Source organism: Bos grunniens, chromosome 1 (genome assembly GCF_055505025.1).
Source record: "Bos grunniens cultivar Pamir isolate PY7600 chromosome 1, Bosgru_T2T1.0, whole genome shotgun sequence".
In the NCBI taxonomy this organism is placed as follows: Eukaryota; Metazoa; Chordata; class Mammalia; order Artiodactyla; family Bovidae; genus Bos; species Bos grunniens.
The window spans coordinates 13,486,398-13,513,109 of NC_141165.1; the positions used below are offsets into that span (position 1 = coordinate 13,486,398).

The 26,712-nt window shown below is 45.5% G+C and overlaps 1 protein-coding gene across 5 annotated transcripts in view; it reads right to left on the reverse strand.

The window, feature by feature from the left end:
* Positions 1–26,282, reverse strand: part of TRAPPC10 (trafficking protein particle complex subunit 10) — a 79,617-nt gene extending 53,335 nt beyond the window's left edge. For 2 of the 5 annotated variants that reach the window (XM_086332741.1, XM_086332583.1), the window contains exons 1-3: positions 26,027–26,257; positions 7,003–7,084; positions 3,111–3,270 (exon numbers count right to left, since the gene is read on the reverse strand). In XM_086332741.1, coding sequence (XP_086188867.1) covers positions 3,111–3,270; positions 7,003–7,084; positions 26,027–26,093 — 309 coding nt within the window. In that variant the 5' untranslated portion in view covers positions 26,094–26,257. Of the gene's footprint in view, positions 1–3,110; positions 3,271–7,002; positions 7,085–26,026 lie in introns of those variants that run through there. The other 3 variants (XM_086332662.1, XM_086332822.1, XM_086332922.1) reach the window with 3 other exon arrangements.
* Positions 26,283–26,712: the final 430 nt, after the last annotated feature.

Consider the following 26,712-nt stretch of genomic DNA (forward strand, 5'->3'; position numbering starts at 1 on the left):
ACTAGGAAAAGAAAAAGTAAACTATAAGAAAACAAAAGGAAGGAGACAGTAAAAAATGAAAGCAGAAATTAATGAGATAGAAAACATACCAACTGTATATCAGACTAACAAATGAAAATCCTGGTTCTGGAGGAAAGGGGAGAATCAAACTAGCTAATTTCATCAAGAAAGAAAGAAAAAAAAAACAAAACACCAATACACAAAGTAAGAAATAACAATGGAGAAATAACTATTGACACAGAGCACACTTCAAAAGTCGAAAAAAGACTATTCATACGTCTCAATGGAAAGAGATTTTAAAATTTAACTGAAATGTAGAATTTGTAAGAAAAACACAGTTTATCAAAGTAGACAAATGGTTAAAACAGACCAACCTTCATGGAAGGGATACAGAACATAATCAAGAAACTATCCCATGAGAGTGCCAGGCCCAGACGATTTCTCAGAACTCTGTCAAGTTATGAATCAAGCATAACATTGATAGTGAAGTTGCTCCGTCATGTCTGACTCTCTGCGAGCCCATGGACTGCAGCCCACCAGGCTCCTCCGTCCATGTGATTTTCCAGGCAAGAATACTGGAGTGGGTTGCCATTTCCTTCTCCAGGGGATCTTCCCGACCCAGGGATCGAACCTGGGTCTCCCGCATTGTAGGCAGATGCTTTACCGTCTGAGCCACTAGGGAAGTAGCTAAACCTTATAAACACAATACACAAAAAAGTTAAAGACCAATCACTTGTGAATGCAGATGCAAAAAATCCTAAATAAAATGAACAGACACCAATGTCACATTAAGAAAATAATACTCTGACCAAGTGGAATATACCAGGAATACGAGTATGGTTCAAAAATACCCATTACCAGTAATGTAATTCAATGTATTAGTAGATCTAAGTGAGAAAAATCATATGATTATCTCCACCAGGTATGACAAAGCCTTTAACAGAATTCAACAGTGTATTCCTAATTTAAAAAACTCTCGAGAAAATAGGAATGGATGGAAGTTCCTTCACACACTGACTCAAATCCACCTGATTCCCACAGCCAGCACCCTACTTACTGGGGGGTACCAATCACAGGCATTCCCACTGAACCAGGAACAAGGAAAAGATACCCACTGTCTCCACCACTAACAGACAATGTCCTAGACCAGGAAGGTAATCTGAGACATAAGAACTGAAAAGGAAGCAGTAAGACTCTGCAGGTGGCAAGATAGGATGACTGGAAAACCCTAGACTTTGGGGCCTGCAGACACTGGTTTTGAGAACCAATGACAAAACAAACTCAAACAATAAAAAAAATTCAGCAAGGTTAACATGAAAAAAAAAAAAAAAAACAAACCAACAGTCTCTATATACACAAAAAATCACCAACTGGAAGAAAATGTGAGAAAAAAATCCTACTGACAATAGCAACAAAAAAGGTAAAATACTTAGAAAAGGAATTGAATACTAAGGTTCATATGAAAAAATAAACATGCCAGGGCAACTAGGCAAACACTGAAAAGAACGACCCCTGAGAGCGACCAGCCCAGCCAGGTCTGAACGTGGACTGTCAGGCCCGGGAAAGCACGCACTGCACACAGGCTCTGAACTCTTCTCAGCCAGCCTGTTTCAGGCAATCATGTTTATAGCAACTCTGAAACCATTCTATGCACACTGCAGCCCTGAGCAGGTTAAGTGAAGGTGCCCATGTTGTCAGGGCCAGGGTGGATATAAACACAGTACAGGTTAAGGCAAGAAAGCACCCTGGGGTTAGGCTAAAATCAGAGGCATCGGTATCAAGTCATGATTTCTAAGACATGTGCTTTCAGAGCCCTGTGGAGTCAACTGGCACAGCAGCAGGGCCATTCCCGCCATGCCAGGGGGATCAAGGCATTGAGAAAAAACGGCTGATTCCAACACAGGGGTAGCAAAGGGACAAGAACCCAGAATATTCTGTCATGTCTAAAGTTAGAAAGTGCTCAGAAGGCCACAGGAGCCAGTTTGAAGTGACTCTCACTGGCCAAACCTGAGACAACTTGAACATCAAAATAAAGACAATGAACTGTAAAGCACTAAAAGAGAAGCCCACATGGGTTTCTGATAACTTGGGAAGAGGTGTGTGCAGGCTGTGGTGATGTCTGGGTCAGGAAGAACCAGCCTTGTGCTAAATCCAATCTGGATGTTGGAGGATTCCCATCACTGTGCCATAGGAAGTGCCTCCCTGCACACACACTGCACCCATCACATGGCTTGTGCTGACCCCTGTGTTCCCCAGGAGTTCAGAGCACTGCTACGTGCCAGGCAGAGGTTGCCTATGTGCCTGGTCCAATAAAACCCCAGGCGTCGCATCTCTAACGAGCCCCTCTGGTGGACAACACCTCACATAAACTAACCTAAGAGTTTGCGGGGAAGAAGCCTGTCCATGTGACTTCACAGGGAAAGGCTACAAAGTAGAACTACAATAACTACTCTGCATCCTCAGATCCAGGTTAAAACGTCACAATGTGTAATGATTCATGTACTCTGTACACTGCTAACTGCTTATTTTATTAGAGTTGAAACAGATAGAACAAATGACCCACAGAATTTTCCATTCGTTCATGAAAGAATTCAGGTTCATGAGTACAGAACTGCCAAGTAAAGGCCAGGGTGCCCACAGCAGCAGTGTCCGCTCTCTCAACGGGCATCACAAAGCACCTCCTGCACCAGACTCGGGGGGTGAGTTAGGAGACAGCTCCCTGCCCACAGAGAGCCTGCCAACCAGCACCAGAGACAGACAAGGATTCTCAAGGAGAATAACAGCCATGTGGTGACTACAGGGTGCGAGGAAAACAAAGCTGAAAGGAACTGTTAGAAATAGCTAGTGCCCACCAGGACACAGGGAGATGGCTCGCAAGAACTGGAAACGTAGGAAGTAATTCGGTGACTGTATTTGGTGATTACGATGAGTACATGCACTGGGCCAGAGCAGAACTAGGCCATGGCAAAGTCATACACTTGGCTGAAGAATGGAGAAAAGAGAATACCAAAAAATTAAAATAGTAAATTTCAAAAAGTATAGCTGTCTCAGCAAAACCCAGACCTGTGAGTTCTCAACCCATTATAATGTTCCCCACAATGAATACTCACACAGCACTCCGTCCAGTAAATGTGCAGGAAGGGGAAGGTCAGCAGGGCTTTGTTCCCTTCTTTGGGCAGCAGCTCCTCTTTGAACTGAACAAAGTTAGACTCCAGGTGAATCATCTTTGGAGCCCGGCCATAGGACCTATCAACAATTGTGAACGAGTCACTGAGAAACATGAGAATGTTCAGCAGAAGGAAAACGAGAAAAGACAACAATCTCATCATATCTATGCGTTCAGAAGTGCATAGGTGATACTAACCCTGAATTTTAACTATTATATGTTCCATTTGAAAAGATGCTATAAATTACTTTAAACACAGTTCATGTGTCAAAGCTCTTCATAACTCCATTTGCAACAGTACAGACTTCTGAGAAAAATGTCAGTATACAGTCACCATAAAAGAAGCACAGTGTTTCCCAAATGTCAAAAGTGCAGTTTGAAACTACCAAAGCTTTAAACTGCTCTAATATTTTTGCAACAAACTGCATTATCCAAAAAAGAGAACTGTCTGGTGAAAAAGAACAGGTTTCTGCTTGCACAGCATAAATAGTGGTAACCACCCATCCTTCAATTTTTTTTTAAAGGACATCTCAAGGAAATTTTTAAAAATAATTTTTAAATTTATTTTCGGCTGTGCTGGGTCTTTGCTGCTCTTCATGGGCTTTCTCTAGTTGCAGCAAGTGGGGGCTACTCTTCGTTGCAGTGCTTGGGGTTTTCTTGTTGCAGGGCACGGGCTCCAGGCAGCAGGCTTCAGCAGCTGCAGTGTGTGGGCTCAGCAGTTGCTGGGCTCTAGAGCACAGGCTCAGTAACTATGGCTCACAGGCTCAGTTGCTCCATGGCATGTGGGATCTTCCTAGAACAGGGATCAAACCTATATTGGAAGGCAGATTCTTACCCACTGCATCACCAGGGAAGTCCCGTCCTCCAATTTTCCTCAATCCAAGAACCAAGATCCCACAAGCTACACATCTAATCGATGGCTATCATAGAGTATGGACACTGCTTAATTATACTTCTAAAAATAAATTAGACCACATACATCTCTTTTCCACACCTCTATTTTCCACCTCTAGTGAGCTGTCTCTTTTACATATCTACAGATAGATTTTATTCTTTTTGTCTAACCTAAGGATTCTCCATGATGAATAAACTGAAAACAACCATACTGAATGTTATTATGCTTTAACTTGTGGATTTTCTATCTCACGCTAGTTTTTTCTGTCCTTGGTGAGATTAATCAAGTTTTCCTTTTCCATCCTTTTTCTCTGTTAGCTTGAAAGTTTAATCTTCTATTTCTTTTCTGTTATTTACATTTTAATTTTTAATATGCATAAACTTTTAATTTCCCTTTCAAAAAGTACAGTAAGTGTCTATATCTCTCCTTGAACAGGACAAAGATACGACACTGTTTTCTTTCTGCTTTCTTCCACATTCTGAAATTTTAGATTTTTAATTTTTAAAAGCATTGACACCATAAAATAGTGAAATCTTTGTTATGACTTGCTTTCAGGCAGCTGCTCCCTTCACCCTGTGAATTCAGGGTTCATGTTCCTGACACATGTGTTTTCCTTGAGACACATTCCTTAATTACTTCAGAGACAGTAGTACAGCTTCTGATCATACACACCTGAAGGTGTTCCTGTTAACAGCATGTTTCCAGCTATTTCCATGCTGTGGCAGCAGCGAATATAAGATGGGAGCAGGGCTCTAGAGAGCACGGTGTAGTGGTGTACGGACACCCCGGGCCCAGCCGGAACCCTGTCTCTCCAAGGCCAGGGGGAGGCTGAGACAGTCTTCCCGCTGTGTGAGTGTGAATAATACACAACTCTAGAGTCAAGGTGGGGCTTCTCAGAACTCAGCTCTCAGTCTCCTCAGGCTCAAGTCAAGGTGGGGTTTCCCTTGTGGCTCAGCTGGTAAAGAATCTGCCTGCAATGTGGGAGACTGGGGTTTAACCCCCTGGTTGGGAAGATCCCCTGGAGAAGGGAAAGGCTACTCACTCTAGTATTCTGGCCTGGAGAATTCCATGGACTGTATGGGGTCACAAAGAGTCAGACACAACTAAGAGTCAAGGTACAGCCTTCAAGTCAAAGTACTCCTCTTAAATGCTCTATCTTAGGCTGCATTTTAAATGCTGTTAGAGACTGCAGACTCGGTTTTTCTTTTCTCCCTATTTCTTGATGTGGCTTTTTGTTTGATTGCTTTTGTTTTCATTCTGCTTGACATCCAGCAGCCCCTGAAATCTCTGAACTCACTTCTGGGAAAACCTGGACACCAATTCCTCAAGCAGGGCCCATCTCTCCACTCGCTGCACAGTCACTTCTGAAATACCAACTACAGGGATATGGAAACCTATGGACTTGGCCTTCACGGCTCAGCTTTCCTCTCGGACCTCCATCTCTGGCTCTCAGCTCTCAGCTCCGGAGTTCCCAAGTGCAATCTCCCAATTCATCACTCTGTTCTTCAGCTACACAGAAGTTCAGTGTGTAAAGTCAAGTTTCTGCTTCAATTTTGTTTCCCAAGATCTAATCAATCACATTTTTGCCAAAGTGAAATACACACACTTTAACATGTCAAACAATACTAAAGAGCCACACATACACACACACCCCTCTGCACTTGGTCTTGCCCTTGCCTCCCCAGGTCCTGGGCCCTTTCACCTGTCAGGGACCCGCCTGCTTCTCAGGGTGTCCCCTCTGCAGACACACAGAGGGCTTTCCCTCCCATTCCTCTGTCCATCCTTCTGCTCCCAGAAAGATATCCGTGTCTCCGCTGCTGCCGCCTCCGCCTTCTCTGTCCTTAAACGTTTAGGCCTTTCTAGTACTCTTCTCTCATTTAGTTTTCAAGACGGTGAAGCAAAGAATATGCACATTAAATCTATGCAGGGTCTCTATTCCATTTTTTTCTCATAAGCCCATTTCTCATTTATCTTTCTGAATGTTTGAATAATGTATACTTGTTTGAAATCCTTTCCAGATGACTCCATTTCTTCAGATATTATTAAATTCTTCCATTTGCTGAATTGTTTTCTCTCATTCACAGCACTGGGCCTCTTCAATAGTTGAATAATTTTTCTGTAAGGGAATTCTCCCAGTTCTGTACATTCTTTATATTACATTTTGGTAAATAAATACATTCCTTGTAACACTAAGCAGGCACAAAGATTAGACTAGATTCAACAGAGAGCCTGGTAAAGTCATCCAGAATGTTAATTCTTCACGTTAGGAGGGTAAAAACTGGTGGTCAGAAAGGAATAATGTAGCAAGAATCAGAATTACACGAGCATGAATAACAACAGGAAATTTTTCATTCACCTTGGTTAAAATCAGACTGCCAGTATTAACAGGTATTAACAATATTAATATTATTAATAAACAGTATTAACAATCCAAACATTTTCCACAAATAATATCTAATCTTACCAGAAGTTAGTTTTTCAGTAAAATAATTCAAAGTCAATTATTTCCTCAGAACAAGTCATTAGAGGAACAATTACAAACAACAGGGCCAATGGGAGGACTGATCTGATGGCACTCCTAATTTTAAAGATCATCCTTCTGTCCACTTTCTCATCCTTAAGAGAAGAGCCCAGGCACTCAGGGTGACGAAGTCCTGGTTAAGACGCAGAGGCACCAGCTCCTCTGAGGAATATGGGTGCCCATCTCCTTAACCAAATGCCACCACAAGTCAGAAGTCACCTCTATACGAGGGGCCTGTGAGTCCGAAGACATGTCCCATTTCTATCATTGCAGGTCTTGTTCAGAAAACAACACGTTCCTTAAAAAAAGGCTCACAGATTACGGGCCCTTCTTCTCAGTCTCCTTAGAACTCAGGCTCTCACTTTCACTGCTTCACTCACTCACACTGACACCTACAAAACAAGGAGGGGGATGCCATACCTTCTCCATTCCATCGGATCTCTTGGAAGCTGCTGGGAAAGTGTCGGGTAAATGGAGGTAAATAAATTCTGATCTCCAGCACCTACAACAGGAATAAACATGGCACTGTTAGGTAAATATAGGGAAAATGGGCTCTCAAATGTATTAATTGGTATTTTTACACAATTGAATAATTTAGCAAAATGACATCACAAAACAGGTTGTTTTGTATCTTTAAAGAAGTGGTCTCTAGAAAATCCAGCACTTGATCTAACTTCGCCCCCACCTGGCCTCCCTGAGGAGATAAATTCTCCCTAAGAGTAAGAGGAGGAGGAAGAGGTCTGACAGCTAAGGAGGGCGGAGCTGGACCAACCCTGCCCAGCCGCGCACCTGTGTCAGCTCCTACAGCCACTTCTTCAACTTGGATAAAACAGCCATGAAACTCCAGGCAGAAAAGGAAGCCAGGACAAGTGGATGTGAGTTTCTTCACCAAATTCCAGCAGGAGCCAAGACACACAGGCTACTCTCTGGTACCCAGGACACCAAACACACCTGCTCTCACTTGTCCTCATGGGAAGCCCTGGAGGCAGATCCAACCGCACATCAAGGACAGAGGAGCTGTAAGGGCCCCGCGCCCAGAGTACACAGCTTGCTGGTGGCAGAGACCAGTGAGGAACTCGGGAGTCTCTGACTTCACAGCTCAGCTGTTAACTCAGCTCTTTCATCCCGGCCTTAACAGAACTGAAAAATCCACTTAGCTCTCCTAAAATGACAGTATAGCCACATCCTACTTCAGCCTAGAAAGAACCTTTCAAAATCAATGGCTCAGTCTTACACTCAGGATCCGCTACCGTTAAGCGAAACCTTTTTCCAACTGTATTTATATTGATCTTAAAGAAATCATTGGGAAGTGATGTGGGCCACTGACATACATACTTATTTTGCTACCACGAGCCTAAAAAAAAAAAAAGAAAACAAACAAAACGGAACCTTTCCCAAACCACATAACAATGTCAAGTCACTACAGAGAGGAGTGATGTTTCTGGGCAACTGAGCTGATCCTCAGAGAGGCAGTGGGGCATGGGGACTGGACACAGATGCTGCAATGTTGACCACCTGGGTCCCTTCTGAGCTCCACCACCTACTAGCTGAATACACTTGGGAAGACCATCCTTTCTGTGCCTCAGGGGCCATCTGTGAAATGGGAAAATACGAATAGCTTCCAACAGGGTCATTGTGAGACTGAGTCAACACAATAACCTTGAACAAGGCCCGACGCAGAGTAAATCGTTAATAAGGGTTACTGTTAATAATTTATTGTTGCCATAAAAACAGCTTTTAGGTTTTAACTCATCCGTTTTCACTGCATTCATGTATTTGGTAATTGTCTTAGAAATCATTAAAGTAAGAAAACCTTTAGTTAGCTTCTAATTTCTTATCTTTGAGTGCCAACTCCTGCTGCCTCTTGAAAAGGTTCTAGAATTAACATATAAAAAAAATGACTACTCTCTGCTAAAAAGAAATTAGGGCAACCACAGGGAAGCTTTCTTCTCTTTCACTTAACTTTTTATATATATGCTCCTTGCAATAAAGTCTCACATAAAGGTACAAGTAACCTCTGCAACAGGGAAAACAAATGAAGTGCCTCCTACACACCCCTTTCTCAAGTGTCTCCCACAGGAAATCCTGTTATACAATATAAAACTTGTCCAACTGGAGGCTGTAAAGTAACAATTTTTCTTACATTCAATCATGAAATAAATCTTTAATCTGTGTCCTAAATTTAATTTTAAAAGATTACAGGTCAATTAACACACCTGTCAAGGGCAGAGACATCGTCTGATAATAACTGGGCGCTGAACATGTGACCATTTGATCTCAGCCCCTGTAAAGGAGCTGAACTGTGTCCCAGCAAAATTCACACATTGAAACCCTAACCCCTCAGCACCTCTGTTATGTGACTGTATCTGAAAGAGGTGATTAGGTGAGAACAAGGGCTTTTGAATGGGCCCTGATTAAATCCCTTCAGAAAGAAAGTGAAGTCGCTCAGTCATGTCTGACTCTTTGCAACCCCATGGACTGTAGCCTACCAGGCTCCTCCATCCATGGTATTTTCCAAGCAAGAGTACTGGAGTGGGTTGCCATTTCCTTCTCCAGGGATCTTCCCAACCCAGGGATCGAACCCGGGTCTCCCACATTGCAGCCAGACACTTTACCATCTGAGCCACCAGGGAAGTTGATTAAATCCCTTAGACATCCTTACAAGAGAAAATGTGGACACGCAGTCACTGGGGCAGGAAAGACCACGTGAGGATGCAGCAAGAAGACATGGCCACTGACAAGCCACCGAGGGAGGTCTCACAGCCAGCCCTGCTGACACCTTGACCTCGGCCCTCCAGCCTCCAGACAGCGAGGAAACAAAGTTCTGCTGTTTCAGCTCCCCCCACCCCCAGCCTGGAGTATTTTGTTACCCCGAGCACCCCGAGCAAACTGACACAGCACCCTACTTTTCACTCCCATCCACTGAAACCCTATGTTGACTGAACGTGAAGAAAAGCCACCGTGATTTTCTCAGAATGCATGGCTATTATTAATGATAATACTCTCAAGTTTTTATACTGAGTATTATGGAAAACAGAGGGAGGTATCTTTGAAAATGGGCTAGAAAGAGCCATAAAAGACAGACAGGAAAGAGCTTATATGTAAAACCTCAGAAGAATAAAATCTCCGTTCACTTGATAGGTAATTAACAATGTGTATTAATACTTTGTAGTGCCCCAAAACAGCCCAACCAGTTAGTAGAAACGCCACTGGCGTGCTGAGGTCTGAACTCTAAGAGCAGCTTCGTTTTGATCCCGTGGGCTGCACAGGGGCATGAGAACAACAGGGGCTCTGCTGTTAGAATACAGCTACTAGAAGCAAAAACCAGGCTAAGATGATGTGTTGAGAGAACTTTGCTCAGAAAACTGCTGTGTTTATTTTTCTTTCTCAGGAGGCCTACGAAGATTCACTCGAGCTTCCCTGGTGGTCCAGTAGTTAAGAATCCGCTTCCAGTGCAGAGGACGCAGGTGCGATCCCTGGTTAGGGAACTATGATCCCACACACACGCTGCGAGGCTACTAAGCCCATGTTCCACAACAAGAGACGTCTGAGAAAAAGGCCGGCGGAGCTCTGGGCTCCTGACTACCTATGCCTCTCTTCCCATGTCTGCCATTTGTGATCAGACTCTGGTCCATGCACTCAGATATCTGAGGCAGACCTTCACTATTTTCTGAAGTCGGACTGCATTCTCTGAGATTTTTAGAAGCATATATTTATGTATTAATCACATAATTTTAAACTTTCTATGTTAAAAGCAAGTAAGAACTAATTAAACATGGCCAGTTGGGGGGTGGGAGTTAAAAAAGATGATTTCAGTGACTTAAGTTTATGTGGGTCACATTTCAATAAACTCAGCTGAACATTTTCTTAAAATTTTAAAAACAGAAGTACTTGGGAACTCAATTATAAAACAGTTAACTTTTACCAATATTGAGAAGACACTAACACATGTCCAACAGAATATAAATAAATATAGATAAAGATGTGTCATTTAGACTTTCACATGCTAGCAAGGTAATGCTCAAAATCCTTCAAGCTGGCTTCAACAGTACCAGATGTACAAGCTGGATTTAGAAAAGGCAGAGGAACCAGAGATCAAATTGCCAACATCCACTGGATCACAGAAAAAGCAAGAGAAAAAGAAAGAAGAAAAAGCAAGGGAATTCCAAAAAAATATCTACTTCTGCTTCACTGACTAAGCTAAAGCCTTTCTGACTGTGTGTATCACAACAAACTGTGCAAAATTCTTAAAGAGATAGGAATACCAAATAGGAGACTTACCTGTCTCCTGAGAAACATGTATACAGGACAAGGAGCAACAAGTAGAACCAGACATGGAAAAATGAACTGGTTCACAACTGGGAAAGGAGTACATCAAGGCTGTATACTGTCATCCTGTGTATTTAACTTATATGCAGACTACATCATGCAAAATGCCAGTCTGGATGAAGCATAAGCTGGAATCAAAACTGGGAAAGGAGTACATCAGGGAGAAATATCAACAACCTCAAATATGTGGATGATACCACTCTAATGGCAGAAAGTGAAGAACTGAAGAACCTCTTGATGAAGGTGAAAGAGGACAGTTAAAATACTGGCTTAAAGCTCAGCATTCAAACAACTAAGATCATGGCATCCGGTCCCATCACTCATGGCAAACAGATGGGGAAACAGTGAAAACAGTGGCAGCTTTTCTTTTTTGGGCTCCAGAATCAGTGTGGACAGTGAGTGCAGCCATGAAATCAAAAGACACTTGCTCCCTGGAAAAAAAGTGAAAGTGAAAGTCACTCAGTGGTGTCTGACTCTTTGTGACCCCATGGACTATACAGTCCAAGGAACTCTTCAGGCAAGAATACTGGAGTGGGTAGCCTTTCCCTTCTCCAGGGGATCTTCCTAACCCAGGGATCGAACCCAGGTTTCCCACATTTCAGGCAGATTCTTTACCAGCTGAGCCACAACGGAAGCCCAAGAATACTTGAGTGAATACCGGAAGAAGAGCTACGACAAACCTAGACAGTGCGTTAAAGAGCAGGGATACCACTTTGCCGACAAAGGTCTGTATAGTCAAAGCTATGGTCTTTCCAGTAGTCATGTAGAGATGTGGGAGTTGAACCATAAAGAAGGCTGAGTGCTAAAGAATTGATGCTTTTGAATTGCGATGCCGGAGAAGACTCCTGAGAGTCCCCTGGACTCTCCTGGACAGCAAGAAGATCAAACCGGTCAATCCTAAAGGAAATCAGTCCTGAATATTCATTGGAAGGACTGATGCTGAAGCTGAAGCTCCAATACTTTGGCCACCTGATGCAAAGAGCCGACTCACTGGAAAAGACCCTGATGCTGGGAAAGACTGAGGGCAGGAGGAGAAGGAGGGCAGAGGATGAGATGGCTGGATGGCATCACTGACTCAATGGACATGAGTTTGAGCAAGCTCTGGGAGATGGTGAAGGACAGGCAAGCCTGGTGTCCCTGGGGTCGCAAAGAGTCGTAAACAACCCAGCGAATGAACAACAAAAAGAGACAGTAAGAAATTGGCTATTTTTGAAACAACTCTAATTTTCAAAGAAATCAATTATAACTAAAAATAGAAACCTGTAGGCCAGTCTTTTAGAGCCAACACACCATCACTAAGATCAGAGTCTAAGCAGAGCCGAGTAACATGTCCAGACCAAGCCCAGGAGGGCGCAGCAGACCCGCCCAGCCGCACTCAGGGCCACTCACAGCTGAGGTCAGTCGCCCAGCATCGGCTTCACCCTTCACCAATGCAAACAGCAATGGAAACTTTCACTTTCAATCATTTTTCTGCACAAAACTTTTATTTTAGGATCCACTAGAACTGCAATGTCACAAGGTTATTTAGTGCCAAAGCAATTTTAAATCCTGATCTTCAGTTAACAGTCAACTGCGACCAGAGCAGAATCAGTCTTATGCTGATACTTAAAGAGCAGAGGATGAGTCCAGGGTCCTGTTCTGTGTGAAAGAGCCTCCAGCAGAGGAAAGGCACATGAAGCTCAACCCTGCTGGAATCAACATCCAACCAAACCGTGTGAGCTGGCTCCGTCTGGGGTGGAGGTTAGAGAGAGATCCCCGTCTGCATCTCAGCAACACTGGGTGTCTAGACTAGGCTAACATAAAGGCACCTATTCTCTTAATTGAGAAGAAAATATTTGTATCTCTGTTCAAAAAGCTATACGTTTGTTGTTGCTAATGTAGCTGCAATATTTACGGTTATTTATATGCAGTATTTATGTATATGTAATATTTATGTAATTTTTTTTTAATTTTAGGATTTGATGATGACATAAGACTGCATTTAGCACTAAACCATCTACAGAAAGGGTGGCATAAATTAACAAATGTGGTGCGAGTGCTCCAAAGTTACCAATCATGCCTCAGGGGGAGCCAAAGGTTAAACAGAAAAGTCACCTATTTGTTGGGAAGGACACAGGGCTTTCATACTTATAGAATCAGACATGTGCCAAGGGCATTCAGAAATTGACAGAATCGTCCTGCTCCCCGGGGCCTGTGAACATGTTACATTACACAGCAAGGAAGAATCAAGGTTGCAGATGGATTAAAGCTGCTAGTCAGCTGACCTTAAAATAAAGAGATGATCCTGGCTTATCCGGACAGGCCCACTGTGCTCCCAAGGGTCCTTACATGGGGAAGAGCCACAACCAGAGAGATGGAGTCACGAGAAAGACCGAACTGGGGCCCAGAGAGCCAAGGGAGCAGGCACCTCCAGCTGCCGGAAAGGGGATTCTCCCCTGGAGCCCTCAGAAGAAGCAGCCCTATCCACAGGAACCATGTCCAGAGAGGACCATGTCAGACTTCTGACTTCCATGACTTGGAGAAAATACCTCTGTGTTACTTTTAGGCACAAAGTCTATGTAATTTGTTACAGCAGTCACAAGAAACTGACACAACCATAGAAAGTGAAGTCATAGGACTGATTTAAAACAAAGAGAAGCATTTGATTTGCCCTCCCCACCCCCAATCTATGGACTATCCCAATCTGATGATCCAGGAGGACTTGCTATTAGCACTAGAGGGTTTGGCCCCAGGTGAGAACTAGCTGACAGAAGTCGGGGGGGGGGACCATTCGTTTACTGCGCAGGTGCTCAGTCACCCGGAGTCCTCCCAGCAGCCCGAGGGCCACCCCATACCGGGAAGCCCAGGCACCCACGGCTCCCCGCCCAGGTGAGTCAAGCAGCTCATCAGAGTACAGCTGCCCACTCTGACTCAACAGTATGCACTGCTGCTGCAGATGCTTCTTTCTCTCATTTTATTGTTTCTTGGGCTTCCTGGATGGTTCACTGGTAAAGAATCTACCTGCAATGCAGCAGATGTGGGTTTGATCCCTGGGTTGGGAGGATCCCCTGGAGAAGGAAATGGCAACCCACTCCAGTGTCCTTAAATCACAACTCGGCCCATCCTGCCATCTCAGCACTAACTTTTCCTGACAGGTCTGGTCACCAGCTCCCCAGCCTGCCGGTGACAGACACCTGCTCGCTCTCCCTGTGCTGCTTCCCTCGCTTCGCAACCAGCACCACCCTGCCCGAAGGCGTGACCAAAGGGACGAAGTGCACTCTGTGAGGGTTAACCGAGTTCCGGACTGTTTGCAGAAAAGAAACTACAGCCAATGCACAGAGGCCGCTTGAGACAGAAAGTCCCAAAGTCTCCTTTTTTTAAGAAGAAAGACAGGATAGTAATGACCTTCTCTAGCACTCAGAGACCACATTAGACCCAAAACTCAGGAATTTAACAGAAGAAAGACTGGATAAGTGCATCTATATATAAGAAGACCAAAAAATCAGCCTTTGAAAGTTTACGTATTTTTAAAACACAGGGAATATAGTCAAGCTACAGCCGTTTGAATCACAGCATTTGAGATTCAGGAGGATATCTTGCTTGTTTCAGGCACTTGGACCGGAGGCTTCTCCCAAACCGCTCTTCCCCTGGATTTCCCTCTCACCTCCTTAAAAGTCCGTTTGAAAAGATCACTCACTTTCTCAGTGGGGTCTCACTATCATTTTCAAAAGGAGCACTGTTTTGAAGGGGGATCTGAACCAGCAAAACTGTGGTTACCACAGCCCCAGCAATCCTCACAGTGACAGACCCCAACAGATACATGGGGAAAATATATTTGATTGTAAGACTGTGTCACACAGCAAAAGATGAAACCATTCAAATTCCACTGATGGATGGCCAGAGTAAACCATGGCATATCGACATAACAGGGCTCTGCTGCTGCTAAGTCACTTCAGTCGTGTCCGACTCTGTGCGACCCCATAGACAGCAGCCCACCAGGCTCCCCCATCCCTGGGATTCTCCAGGCAAGAACACTGGAGTGGGTTGCCATTTCCTTCTCCAATGCAGGAAAGTGAAAAGTGAAAGTGAAGTCGCTCAGTCGTATCCGACTCTCAGCGACCCCATGGACTGCAGCCTACCAAGCTCCTCTGTCCATAGGATTTTCCAGGCAAGAGTACTGGAGTGGGGTGCCATTGCCTTCTCTGTAACAGGGCTCTAAGGACTGTAAACAAGAGAGGGCACCATCTCTACACTCTGTTCTCCCAGAAATCTTGGGGGGAAAGTGAAGTCGGGAATGTGTATGCAGTCTGCGATCTCTTATCTAAGAAAGGGAAATACTAATACAACATGTATGACTATTTCCTACAGAAGGAGATGCTTCAGGTCAGGGAGGCACAGGGCAGAAAGGACAGGGCTACACACTAGATTGTTGCACTGCTGGTGGCAGTCACAGGGCTATCAGAGGCTGTGTGAGGTGGACTGAGGAGGGCCCTGGACCCACAGCACCAGGATCACCTGGGCATCTGTGAGAGGTCCTCACTCCCAGGCTCTACCCCATCCTGCTCCATCAGAAACTCTGGCCCCCCATGAGCACTCCACGGGACCCTGATCCAGTCTGAGGACCTTGTTCTATCATCCCCAAGCATGCCTGCAAACTGGAAGAAAAAATACACGAGAGAGAGAGAGCAGGCAGAAACCAAATACAGAGGACAGAGCAGTTAAATAAAGCCCTAAATTTCTGAATTTGAACTGAAAAGATCAGAATGAATTTAGAACCCAGCTCTTCCCCCTATAAAGGCCCAGCAGCAACTAGAAGCCCAAGCACACAGACTGGGGTCTCCAAATATGATCTCCCACCAGAAGGAATCGGGGCTCCCCGAAGAAGGGCTGATTCCCGGGCCAGAGCAGGAAATGCACAAAGTGAGTCTGGAACATCATGTCACACCAGAGAGCAAAGGAACTAAAGATTCCTACAACAAGGATTCCACACCTCAGAAGCCAGCGGGCAAACAGACACAAGGCACACCCCCCAGGCTCTTCAACAAGCGATAAGGAACCAGAGGGTGAGAGGGAAACTCAGACGTCAAGACAGAATGAAAACATCAATCTAAAAACCTACTGACACTAAATAATTTAAAGAAATTTTTAAAAAAAGACACATCAGACACTGGAAATGTAAACACTCAATATTTGATACTAAGGAATTGTATTTTTAGACGTGATAAAGATTTTGCAGTCTTATTTTTTAAAGTCCTTATCTTTCAGTGCTCCAGGCTGTCTTAGCTCAGGCTGCCATGACAGAACACCCCAGATGGAGTGGCTTAAACAATACATACAACTGTCTTCCTCCTTGTTCTGGAGGCTGAAGTCCAAGGTGCCTCCTTGTGGCTTCCCAGTGAGGGCTCCCTGCTTGCTGACTTGCTCTCCCAGCCTCTCCTCCTCTTCTTACGAGGCCAATGACCCCACCATGAGGTCCCCACCCTCGTAATCCAAGCCAATCCTAATTATCTCCCAGAAGGTCCCATCTGCAAATACAACCACATTAGTGGTCTGGGCTTCAATGTAGGAATTTGGGTGGGGCATACAAACATTCAGTCCACAACACATAGACTTACTGATAAATGTTCGATGCCTGAGATTTGCTTCAAAATAACAACAGGATTGGAAGGAATGGGCAGGGGTATAAAGAAGCAAGACTGACCACTTAGTTGTTGAAACTGAGTGACAGGCTTGGAGGGGTTCTTCATACTATTTTCTTTTAATACAAGTTTGCAAGTTTCTATAATAAAACGTTTGAGATGTTAACAATTCTCCCATTTCTCTTACCCTTCTCTCTTTCTCCTTTCCTCCTAGCATGCATCACCTATTACATGATATAATTTACCCTGTATGCACACAATCTACGCTCTTGCTGGAACGTAAGCTCTAAGAAGCCAGGAGCAGATGCTGAGGACCTGCTCTGATGGTGAATCCAGGGCCTCGTTCTACACTACACAGCACATGGCCCCCAAAGGCCAGAACATCCTACAGCAGATGGAGCGATGGCACTGGCTGTCAAGTTCTCAGAAGACGGATTTAATTTTAGAATCAGTAAGACTACACTAAAAACCGCCAGTACGGCTACCCTACTCAGTTCTTCAGCTGCTGAACTAAAGAAAGTGATGTTTCGATTCTGCTTAGTTCTATGGCAAAGGCTTTCCCTCAGGGATAACTTGAGGGACAAGCCCTTTCTGTGTGGGCAGACGGGGTCTGACTCCCCGAGCCCTTGGAGAGGTTGCGGTGGACCAGGAGTCGGCCACCTCGGGCCTGGTCCTCGCTGCGGCACTCAATACTGAGGGGCCTTGGTCAGGCACAGACACTGGCCCTCAGGTCTTCAGCCTCAAAATGACCTGCCTGCTGGCCCTTCCCGCTGTTCACCTCAGTGCTTAAGGAACTTTCAAGCTGACCTAGCCAGACTAAGAGTGCCTACAAATGGTGAGCTGTGAGTGTAGTAAAAATTGTTACCACAGGCGTTACTGTTAGTTCTAAGACTCTACCTAAAATTGCAGCTCTGAAATGTATGCAACTACTTCTAAACACTAAATAGATCTGTTGGAAAAAGGAAAAATTTCCAAACACATGACATGACACTCGCTGGTGAAAGCAAGGTATAAGCCTGTTGTCAGTTTCTTCATAATTTTTCTGTTTACTGTTTTTAAAAAATAATTTTATTTACTGATGCATTCATTCATTTATCTTATTTCTGGCTGTGCTGGGTCTTCGCTGTTGCACAGGTTTTCTCCCATCGCGGAGAGTGGGCTTCTCATCGTGGGGGCTCCTCTTGTGGTGGAGCACCGGCCCCAGGGTGTGCGGGCTTCAGCAGCGGAGGCACGTGGCTCAGCAGGCGCAGCTCGCGGGCTCTAGAGCACAGGCTCAGAAGTTGTGGCACACGGGCTCAGTTGCTTCATGGCCTATGGGATCTTCCTGGATTAGGGATCGAACCCATGTCTCCTGCATTGGCAGGCAGATTCTTAACCACTGAGCCAACAGGGAAGCCCTCCCTGCTCACTTCTTCAAAAAATTTGGCAAACGAGGGCCTAAAACAACACTGAGGAATGAAACATCATGTAACACGTGTGCAGGAAGCCAAACAAAAACATTTATTTTCTTGGGGGGAAAAAAAGGAAAGAGAGGTTGTATAATAGGTTCATCTTTTCTTAAGAGATCATCCCACCTTAAGTCAACATCTCAAGCCCAAAATTCCAGATACCATGGACTTGCTCAGGGGTCAGGAGCACAGTAAGGACATGCCTCTAGACGGAGAAAGTGTTATAAAACCAGACACATGTTGGACGCTGCCGACGTGCACCTGGATGCCAGTGCAGACGCCGTGATCAAGGAGCTGACCAGCACCCCTAGAAGATTTGTCCACATCCTGACCCCCCCGCCCCCCCGCCAACCCAGGACCTGGGAATGAACCTTATTTGGAAAAGGGGTCTTTATAGATATGATTAAGTTCAAACTCTCAAATAAGATCATTCTGTATCATATACAGATGGGCCCTACATCCAATGACAAGAAGTCACTTGTCAGGTCAGATAAGAGGCAGAAGGGAAAACACAGGGAGAGAGAAGGCCATGTGAAGACAAGGCAGAGACTGGAGTGATGTACCTACTAGTCAAGGAACAGCAAGGATTTCTGGGCACTGGAAAGAGGTGACAAAGGACCACCTCCACCCCCAAGGCCTCAGGAAGAAGCACAGCCTTGCTGATACTTTGATTTTCAACTTATAGTCCCCAGAACTGTGAGAAAATAAATTTCAGTTATTTTAAGCCACTCAGTTTCTGATAATTTGTTACAGCTATACTAGAAAACGAATACATGTGGCGTAAAATACAAAAATCAAACGCACATCTTCCCTAGTGCTCTTCCAATCCATCTTTTAGATATGCTTTTGGCTATACCGCGTATATGTTGAAATAAACACAGATGAAGAGGCAATTCTCAAGAGGTACAAGCACGAAGAACCACATAAAAAGAACCTCACTAATCATCAGGTGTATAACACCAAAACAACTATGATGGAAGATGGCCTTGGGCTGGTCAGAGTTCTTAGATACGATATTGAAAGTATAAGAGAAAAAAATGGGTAACTGGACTTAACATTTAAAATGTTTGCACTTCTGAAGACAGATTAACTAAAAGACAATCAAAGAACAGAAGAAAATATCTGCAAATCACATATCTGATAAAGGAGTCCATGCACTGGAATACTAGACAGCAAGAAAAGGAGGGGCCAACTGTAGCTGGAGTAACACGAACGAACCTCAGAAACACCGCAAAGTGAGAGAAGCCAGATAGGAGACTGCATGCTACACGACTCACTTCTGCGCAACATCTAGGAAACGCCAATCTATGGAGACAGAAAGCAGATCAGAGGTGCCTACGCCTAGGGGCAGAGATTAACTGCTAACAGTTCTTGGGGTGATGGAAATGTCCTAGAACTGAACCACGGTGGCGGCTGCACAACTGTGACCATTTACTAACAGTCTGTACACGTACAACAGATATTAATTTTATAATATGTAGACTAAAGCTCAATAAAGCTGCTCAGAAAAAGAAAAAACAAAAAACTATAACCTGTCCACTAGACTGGCAAAAATTAAAAAGATATCTCCGACCCAGTGGGGCAGAGTATAACTCGGAGGACAGCTTTTTCACAGGGCGATTTGGGGTCTCCCCTTCTGACCTAACAATTAAACTTCTAGATTTCATTCTTCATAATGAAAATGTATTCCTGCTTTATTTATATACTTTTAAGGTTAAAGTTTCATTTCTGAAAGTTACAGCTGTATCTTTTTCAAAGGCTTCACCCAAATGCCAGGTTGACAGTCCCTCAATCCTAAATGCTCCTGAGCAGAAGCTGAATCACAGACCTGAGAATGCCTCGGTTTGTTCATACATTTCTCCTGACTTGAAGTAAAGAAACCATACTTGAACACAACTCAGAAGGACTAGTTCAAACATTATGGGCCATGGAACTTTTCTTCTACTAGATTAATATGTATTTCCTCGATTCAAAAACTCCAAAGAGAAAATGCTCCAGCACCAAAAAACAAAGAGCCACGTAAGTGCATAGTAGTTTACCTGAAACCAAGTCTCAGCGGCCAGGACTCAAACTCTCCAAACATTTTCCTACAAAGCTATCTGATCCTGACAAAGACATGTATTTAAAGAAAATAACTACACCATTAAAAGCTCCTACCTTACATATAACACAGTTTCCCCTTTAGAGTAATGTTTGCTCACTTATTAATTTCCTCTACAAATATTTACTGAGCACCAACTATGTGCCCAGCACCATCCAGGTGCCACAAATACAGCCATGAACATAGCAGATAAAGTTCTGAACCTCACATTCTATTCCAGGGCAGCCCAGGTTGTGGTGGAGAACAACAACCATGAGAAAAAAAAAAAGTTTGTCAGGGGTGCTGAGCCAGAAGACTGAGCAAAGTCCAAGAGATGCCAAATCCTCGCAGGCCTGGGCGGTGACACATGAGCAGCCCCAGTGTGCGAGGGAAACACTGAGGGGGTCAGGAGAGCGACAGGGCAGGGGCTGCTGGGCCGTGTGCTGTGTGAGGCCCAGCCAGGAGGCCAGGTGGGGGTGGAGTTTGGGGACACGGACAGAGGGTCTCAGAGCCCACAGGAAGCCCTGAGAATACCATGACGAGAGAAGGTGGGTGGCCCCTGGAGAGGTGGAAGCCAAGGAATTATGTGCCAACTTCTCTCTTGGAGGGACTGCCCCCAACTCCAGAGAGAATCAGCTTCAAGGGTAAGGCCAGAAATGAGCCGGCCAGCTGGAAGGCTGTGGGGGTCCCAGGGAGAGGTGAAGGGGGCCAGGGTTTGGGGGAGCAGCAGTGAAAAGGGGCTGAATCCTAGATCAATTTCAAAGACAAAATGGTATTTGCTGGTAGACAATGTTGGTTGTGAGAGAAAAAGAGAAGTCAGAATGACTCCAAGGTCATCAATGTTAAATTTAAAAACCAAATATTCTCAAAGAGCTAAATACTGCGAATACACTTAAAAGTCACATGAAGCGCAGTCCCACGGGGACGATCTGATTGAAAGTGGGGACCAAAGGGAGCAAAGACAGGAAGGCGAGGTGAAGGAAGGGGTGACAGGGAGGATCTGTGGGGGCCCGGGTCTGTCATCCAGACCCCCCAGGCCAGAGCAGAGGGAGGGGGGATCACCAGGGAGCCCTGGGAGACAAGGCACCAGCACTCCGTCAACTGGCAAAAATCTGTTTTTAGACAAGAAATTCTCAGGTAAGTCACTTGCTTTTTCAATAAAAGGTGACCAAGGCCCTTCCTACCTCTTGTGTGGACCAGCCAGCTGGCTGTCCGCTCCCTTCCAGGTCAAGACTGGTTCCTGCATGGTGTGTGCCATGCTTTTTTCAAAGAGCTTAAAAAAACTCAGACCCTTGAGTCTTACTGCATAAACCAAACTTCACTAGAAACTCTTCAGTAACACACCTTACAAATCAAGCCCATGAGCTGAAGTTCAAATGGAAAAGGAAGTTTTTCACATCTAAATGATTGGTGCAGATACACCCTAGAGTTGGGCTAACATACTAGTAACATTGGTTCCCATACTTACCAGGTGCTCCAGGATACTGCAGCAAACCCACAGAGGCCCAACGGATGTCCCAAATCTACAGGGAGAACAGCAATACCAAGCCATTCCAGGCCCCAGGAGAGTCAGTTTCAGTACTACGTAGGCTGTATTTCTTTCAGTGACATCACTATCATCACAAAACAGGGTAACTGTTGTGATGAAAGGCAAGTACCACCCCACCCCCACCCCAAATAAAGCGAGCCACTGCATCCAATCTGATCCCCTGCTTAGAGAGGTTGTGCTGTGCCCAACAGGTGCAACCATCCCAAGAGTATGCTACTGTGGTTATCTAAGAAAGAAGTAAAAACTTTTCTTTCAATTTATGTGTATTTTTTTTCAAATAACTTCTGTTAAGACATAACACTTAATAAAATTACCTGAATCTACTTAATAAATGGAATTACTAAATACTCTTTTGAGTCTAGAAGTGCCATGGAAAAATTACTGAAGACACTAAAGCCACCATGGAGAGAGAAAACTGAGGAATCTGTGCTGAGAAGCTAACATTTTTTGGCACATTCATCATTCTTCTGAGTACTTTATATATACTCATTCAAGCCCCTATCAACTCTCTGTGACTGGCACCGTCCCTGACCCGGGTCACAGGTGAGAAAGTCATCACACAGTAAACCACGCCTGCTTTTATCTGCGCACAGGTGGCAGCGCCTTCTAAAGCCAGGGAACACAGGCAGTAACTCCTCCAACCAAAGTCCCTACCTCCAACCATGGCCCAAGGAACTGAGGTCTCCTAAGGAGACACGTTCCCCCCTCTTCTCAACTGTTACCTCTCTGCTGACTTAAGAATGCACTGTGGACCAAGACCTGCATTTAAGTGTATCAGTTTAAAAAGAGGACATTTTAAGTTACTTTTCCAACAATGAAACTGAGAGTGGTTAAATCACAAATGCCACACTTTCATGCTCGGTAGAAAATCACAACGTGGGAATTTAAAAACTTTAACCCACAGGGAGAGAAAAACAAACTCCAGCCAGGTACAAAGTGTTACAGATCTACTCATTTCTTCTATCTTTTCCCCCACTATGAAAATTCATAATGTCAGATACAGAACTCTAAATATAGAGACTGAGAAAAATTAAAGCGGCAACATCCAGTGCAACTGGGAGAGAACAGATCATCATTTGGATGGAACACTGCTATTTTTCAGATACTACACAATCTCATGTTGATGCTTTAGAATTGTAGGGCTGGAGAAGACTCTTGAGAGTCCCTTGGACCACAAGGAGAACCAACCAATCAATCCTAACAGAAATCAACCCTGAATATTCATTAGAAGGACTGATGCTGAAGCTGAAGCTCCAGTATTTTGGCCACTTTTTTCAAAGAGAGGACTCACTGGAAAAGAAGGGGGGCGGCAGAGGATAAGATGGTTAGATAGCATCACTGACTCAATGGACATGAATCTGAGCAAACTCCAGGAGATAGTGGAGGACAGGGGAGCCTGGTATATCACAGTCCATGGAGTCACAGAGTCAGACACAACTGTTCAGTTAGCAACTGAACAATTCTGGGTAGGATAGCAACAAATCAGTGGAATTACCATAACTTTGCCTGCTAAACGAGACAGCTGGAAAGGAAACACCTCTTTCCTAACGTATCCTTAGATCAGAAACCCCAGTCTTTACTCCAAAGCAGAGAACTGATCCAGTGGCTGAAAGAAAAAAATCAAAGCTCCAACTTAAATTTAGACTAACCGGATCTGCTGAATTGGTTTCAGTTTCATGGTGCATCTTTCATGATTAGTAAATTATGCTATAGATGTTCAAATTGCTACAGCCAGGTGATTCATCACCCAATGTCATCACACCAGCAGCACCATTGAGAGCTTGGAGGACAACCCCAGGCATTTCAGACACATCTCCCAACACTGAGAAGTTTCTCTAACCCTGGAAGTGTAAGCAGGTCCTCGACTAAGGTGGTCACTCTGCACCAGAGGCAGATGGGCAGTGGCTTTGGAAAATTTTAATTATGAACTGAAAGTCATTAAAACTTCTAGACAGCTTCAGAATATTATTAAAATAATTTAACAAGGTTTTCAAGTAATGATGTATCCTGTTTACCCCTAATCTCTGGGGACTTTCCCCTCTTCTCACAGTTGCAAATAAACAGTTCTTAAATTTATCTGAACCAGTAACATTCTACATTCTTCTCAGAAAGGCTGATGCACAATTCATTCAGAGTAAAATGTTCTAAATTATGTGAAAAAAAATCTGAAAATGAGTTATCAACTCTGCTGTCATTTTTACAATGAACAAACACAGACTTCCTGAGGGTGCAATGGCTGCAAGAAGTAGTATACAGACTTTTGAAAATTAAAATGCTGCTAAGGGGGCTATGTACACAACAGCCAAGCCTCCAGATGGACTTTGAAAGCAGTTTTTCTACTACCTTTATCTACACTGCTTAGACCAGGGGCTCCCATCAAACGTGTGCTGCAGAAGGAATGGAACAAAACGAAGAAAGTATGATGCAAAACCAGGACAGCAAGTGCTTACTGGAGCTCCAGTCCAGACACACCAAAATGGAATTTCAAGAGTGAACTATAAAGTCAGCTCTTCTAAAAGTTAAAAAAATCTTTAAATTTAAAAAAATCTTTTTTATTTTTCAAGCTAACTCTCTCTGAAAGTTTACTGAAGCCGCTTTCTTCTCTGAGGCACCAATGAATGAATGGTTGTGCCTTTGAAAACAGAGATACCATCAGTACAGACAACAGCTTTAAACACCGGAAAATCCTCCACCAGTGTAGCTTTTACAAAAGGAAACTTTCCCAGAGTTGTCTGTCATGTACGTGAAATGAAACTAAACACGTCACGTGTATCTCTAACACCAAGAGGATAACAATCTCCCCACTAAGTCAAGGCTGAACCAACAGAGCTTTAGGAACCTTCTCTTCAGGTATGTATTTACACAATGCCTACAGAAACACTGCCAGGAAAATGGAAGCTAAAGGCTATGAGGTATAATGAGACATCTGGATGTCTCCACAAGTAATACTGATCCAGCACTCAGAGCATGCAGGGCACTTGGGGAGAAGTCTCCAGGATCTGGGAGACACTGAACCCGAACACGAGCACCATCCAAGTTTGGCTCCTCTTCCCTCAGGATACAGAAAGCACCTGGGGATTAACTGCAGGGCCTCCAGATGACCACTGCATCTACCCGCTCTCTCAGACTGAAGGTGCAGTCCTGAGTATGACTTTCAGTTGGTAAGTGTCCTGGTGAAAAGAGAAAACTTGGCTGAATTATGCAAGCGTCTAAATTCAGATGTGACAACAGTCCATTTTTCTAAGAAAGTTTATCAGCTAAACATAAAGCAACAAAATTCGACTTTAAATATAGTTTCTCAGCAATATGACAAGAGGAAACACACAAGGAGAGTATCGATTAATCAGAAGAAAAAAAAAGTGAAAAAGAATGAAACAGAGAAACTTTAACTTTTAAAAGGATCTTCTACCTACAGAACTGTCTACTATGGCCTAAGTGCCTGCCCCCGGATGTTGCTATAGAAAGAGTGCTTCCTTTCAAAGTATAGAAGACCATCTGAAAAAAATTAACTGACGACAAAAGCACTGTCAAAAGTCAAAACTCCTAACAGTCTGAAATCTCTCTCTGCAAGTCAGCAAAACGTCAGCCAACATTTCAACACTTTCCATAAACTCAGTGCTTTTGAAAGTACTGAATTCTGAGGTCACGACTGTAAATATTAGAGGGAATTTTGTAGAAACAAACAGTTCCTTTGTGGGTGCATAAATGTGGCACCAAAAAAAAAAACCAAACTGACAGCCAAAACGTCGAAACACCCGTCTCCGTCCAGAGCGCGGAGAGCTCGCCGAACCTTTACACGCCATCTGTGAAATGGGTCTCTGCTCTGTGCCGGCGTCGCGGGCGGGGAAGAGTCCTGGCCCGCGGTCCCAGCCAGGCCGGCTGTGCACGGCTCTGCCGGGCGTCCTGCGTCTCAGACCCACCACTTAATACGTTCCTGAAGTGCACATCCCGTCTCCTAACACCACAGCCGCACGCAAACTTCGTCCACGCTTGCGACCGAGCGCCGGGAGACCCGCTGCGGGGTCGGAAGGCACAGTGTGCCCGGAGGAGACAGTCTCCACCGCGAAGGACGGGCCGCGAGTGGCAAGCTGCCGACCCTGTGGCCGGACGGGGCTCACGGCGGGGGCCCCTCGGGGCGCACTTCGGTCAGGGCCGCCCCGCGTCCCCGGCGCTATCAACTGCAGCCGAACAACCTGGAGGGCGTCCCCAGGGAGGTCAGAGGTCGCCTCCAGGAGAGCTAGGAGATCGGCCCCGGGGAGGTCGGAGGTCGCCCGCGGGGTCAGAGCCCAGCCGCAGCCGCCGCCCCGGCCACACCTCTATTCCAGGAAGTGGCCGGGCCAGAGCGCGGGGGCCCAGGAGCCGGCGACCTGGGCCGCGCTACTCGCGGCCGCCGCCCCCTCCCTCGCCGCCGGGCACTCACAGGTGACGATGGGCTTGTTCTCCATGGTGTATATCACCGGCGGCAGTGGCTCCTCAGGGGCGTCCATGGGCGTCCGGCGTCACCGGCCCGGCCCCTCGCCCCCCATGGGCAGCCCGAGGCCGCGCCGGGCCAGCCCAAGCCTGAGCGGCGCCGCAGCCGCCACAGCGACGCCCGCCCGGCAGCGCTAAGCAGCTCCAGAGCCGGCCGCCCGCCGCCGCCGCCCGCCGGCCGCATCCACTTCCGGTACCGGCGCGCGGCGGGTACCGCTTCCGGGGCGCGCGCTTTAAAGGGGAGGCCTTTCCGCCGTGCGGGCGCAACCCTCCGACAGAACGGTAGCTGGGGCTGAACGAGGATTGGTGGAGCGCTCCTATGCGCCTGGGGGCCGAAGCACCCGTGAGCCGGCCGTGGGCAGTTGTGCGTCCCTCCTGGGCCCCTAATGTAGAGGCTGGACGGCCGAGAGCCGCCACCCCAAGCCGGCGCCCTCGGGCAGACTGGGCTGGCTTGGAGAGGGCAGCCCAAACTCGCCGCCGTGGGGCGCCCAGGAACATCAGCGCCGCCCTGCCCCACGCCGTGTACCCGACGCCGAGGACGGACTCAGGGGTCGCTGACAGCCGCGTGCGGACACGGAAGCCACCTGGGGGTCACTAACACTGACACATGGGCCCGGGAGTCACCAAGAACAGCAA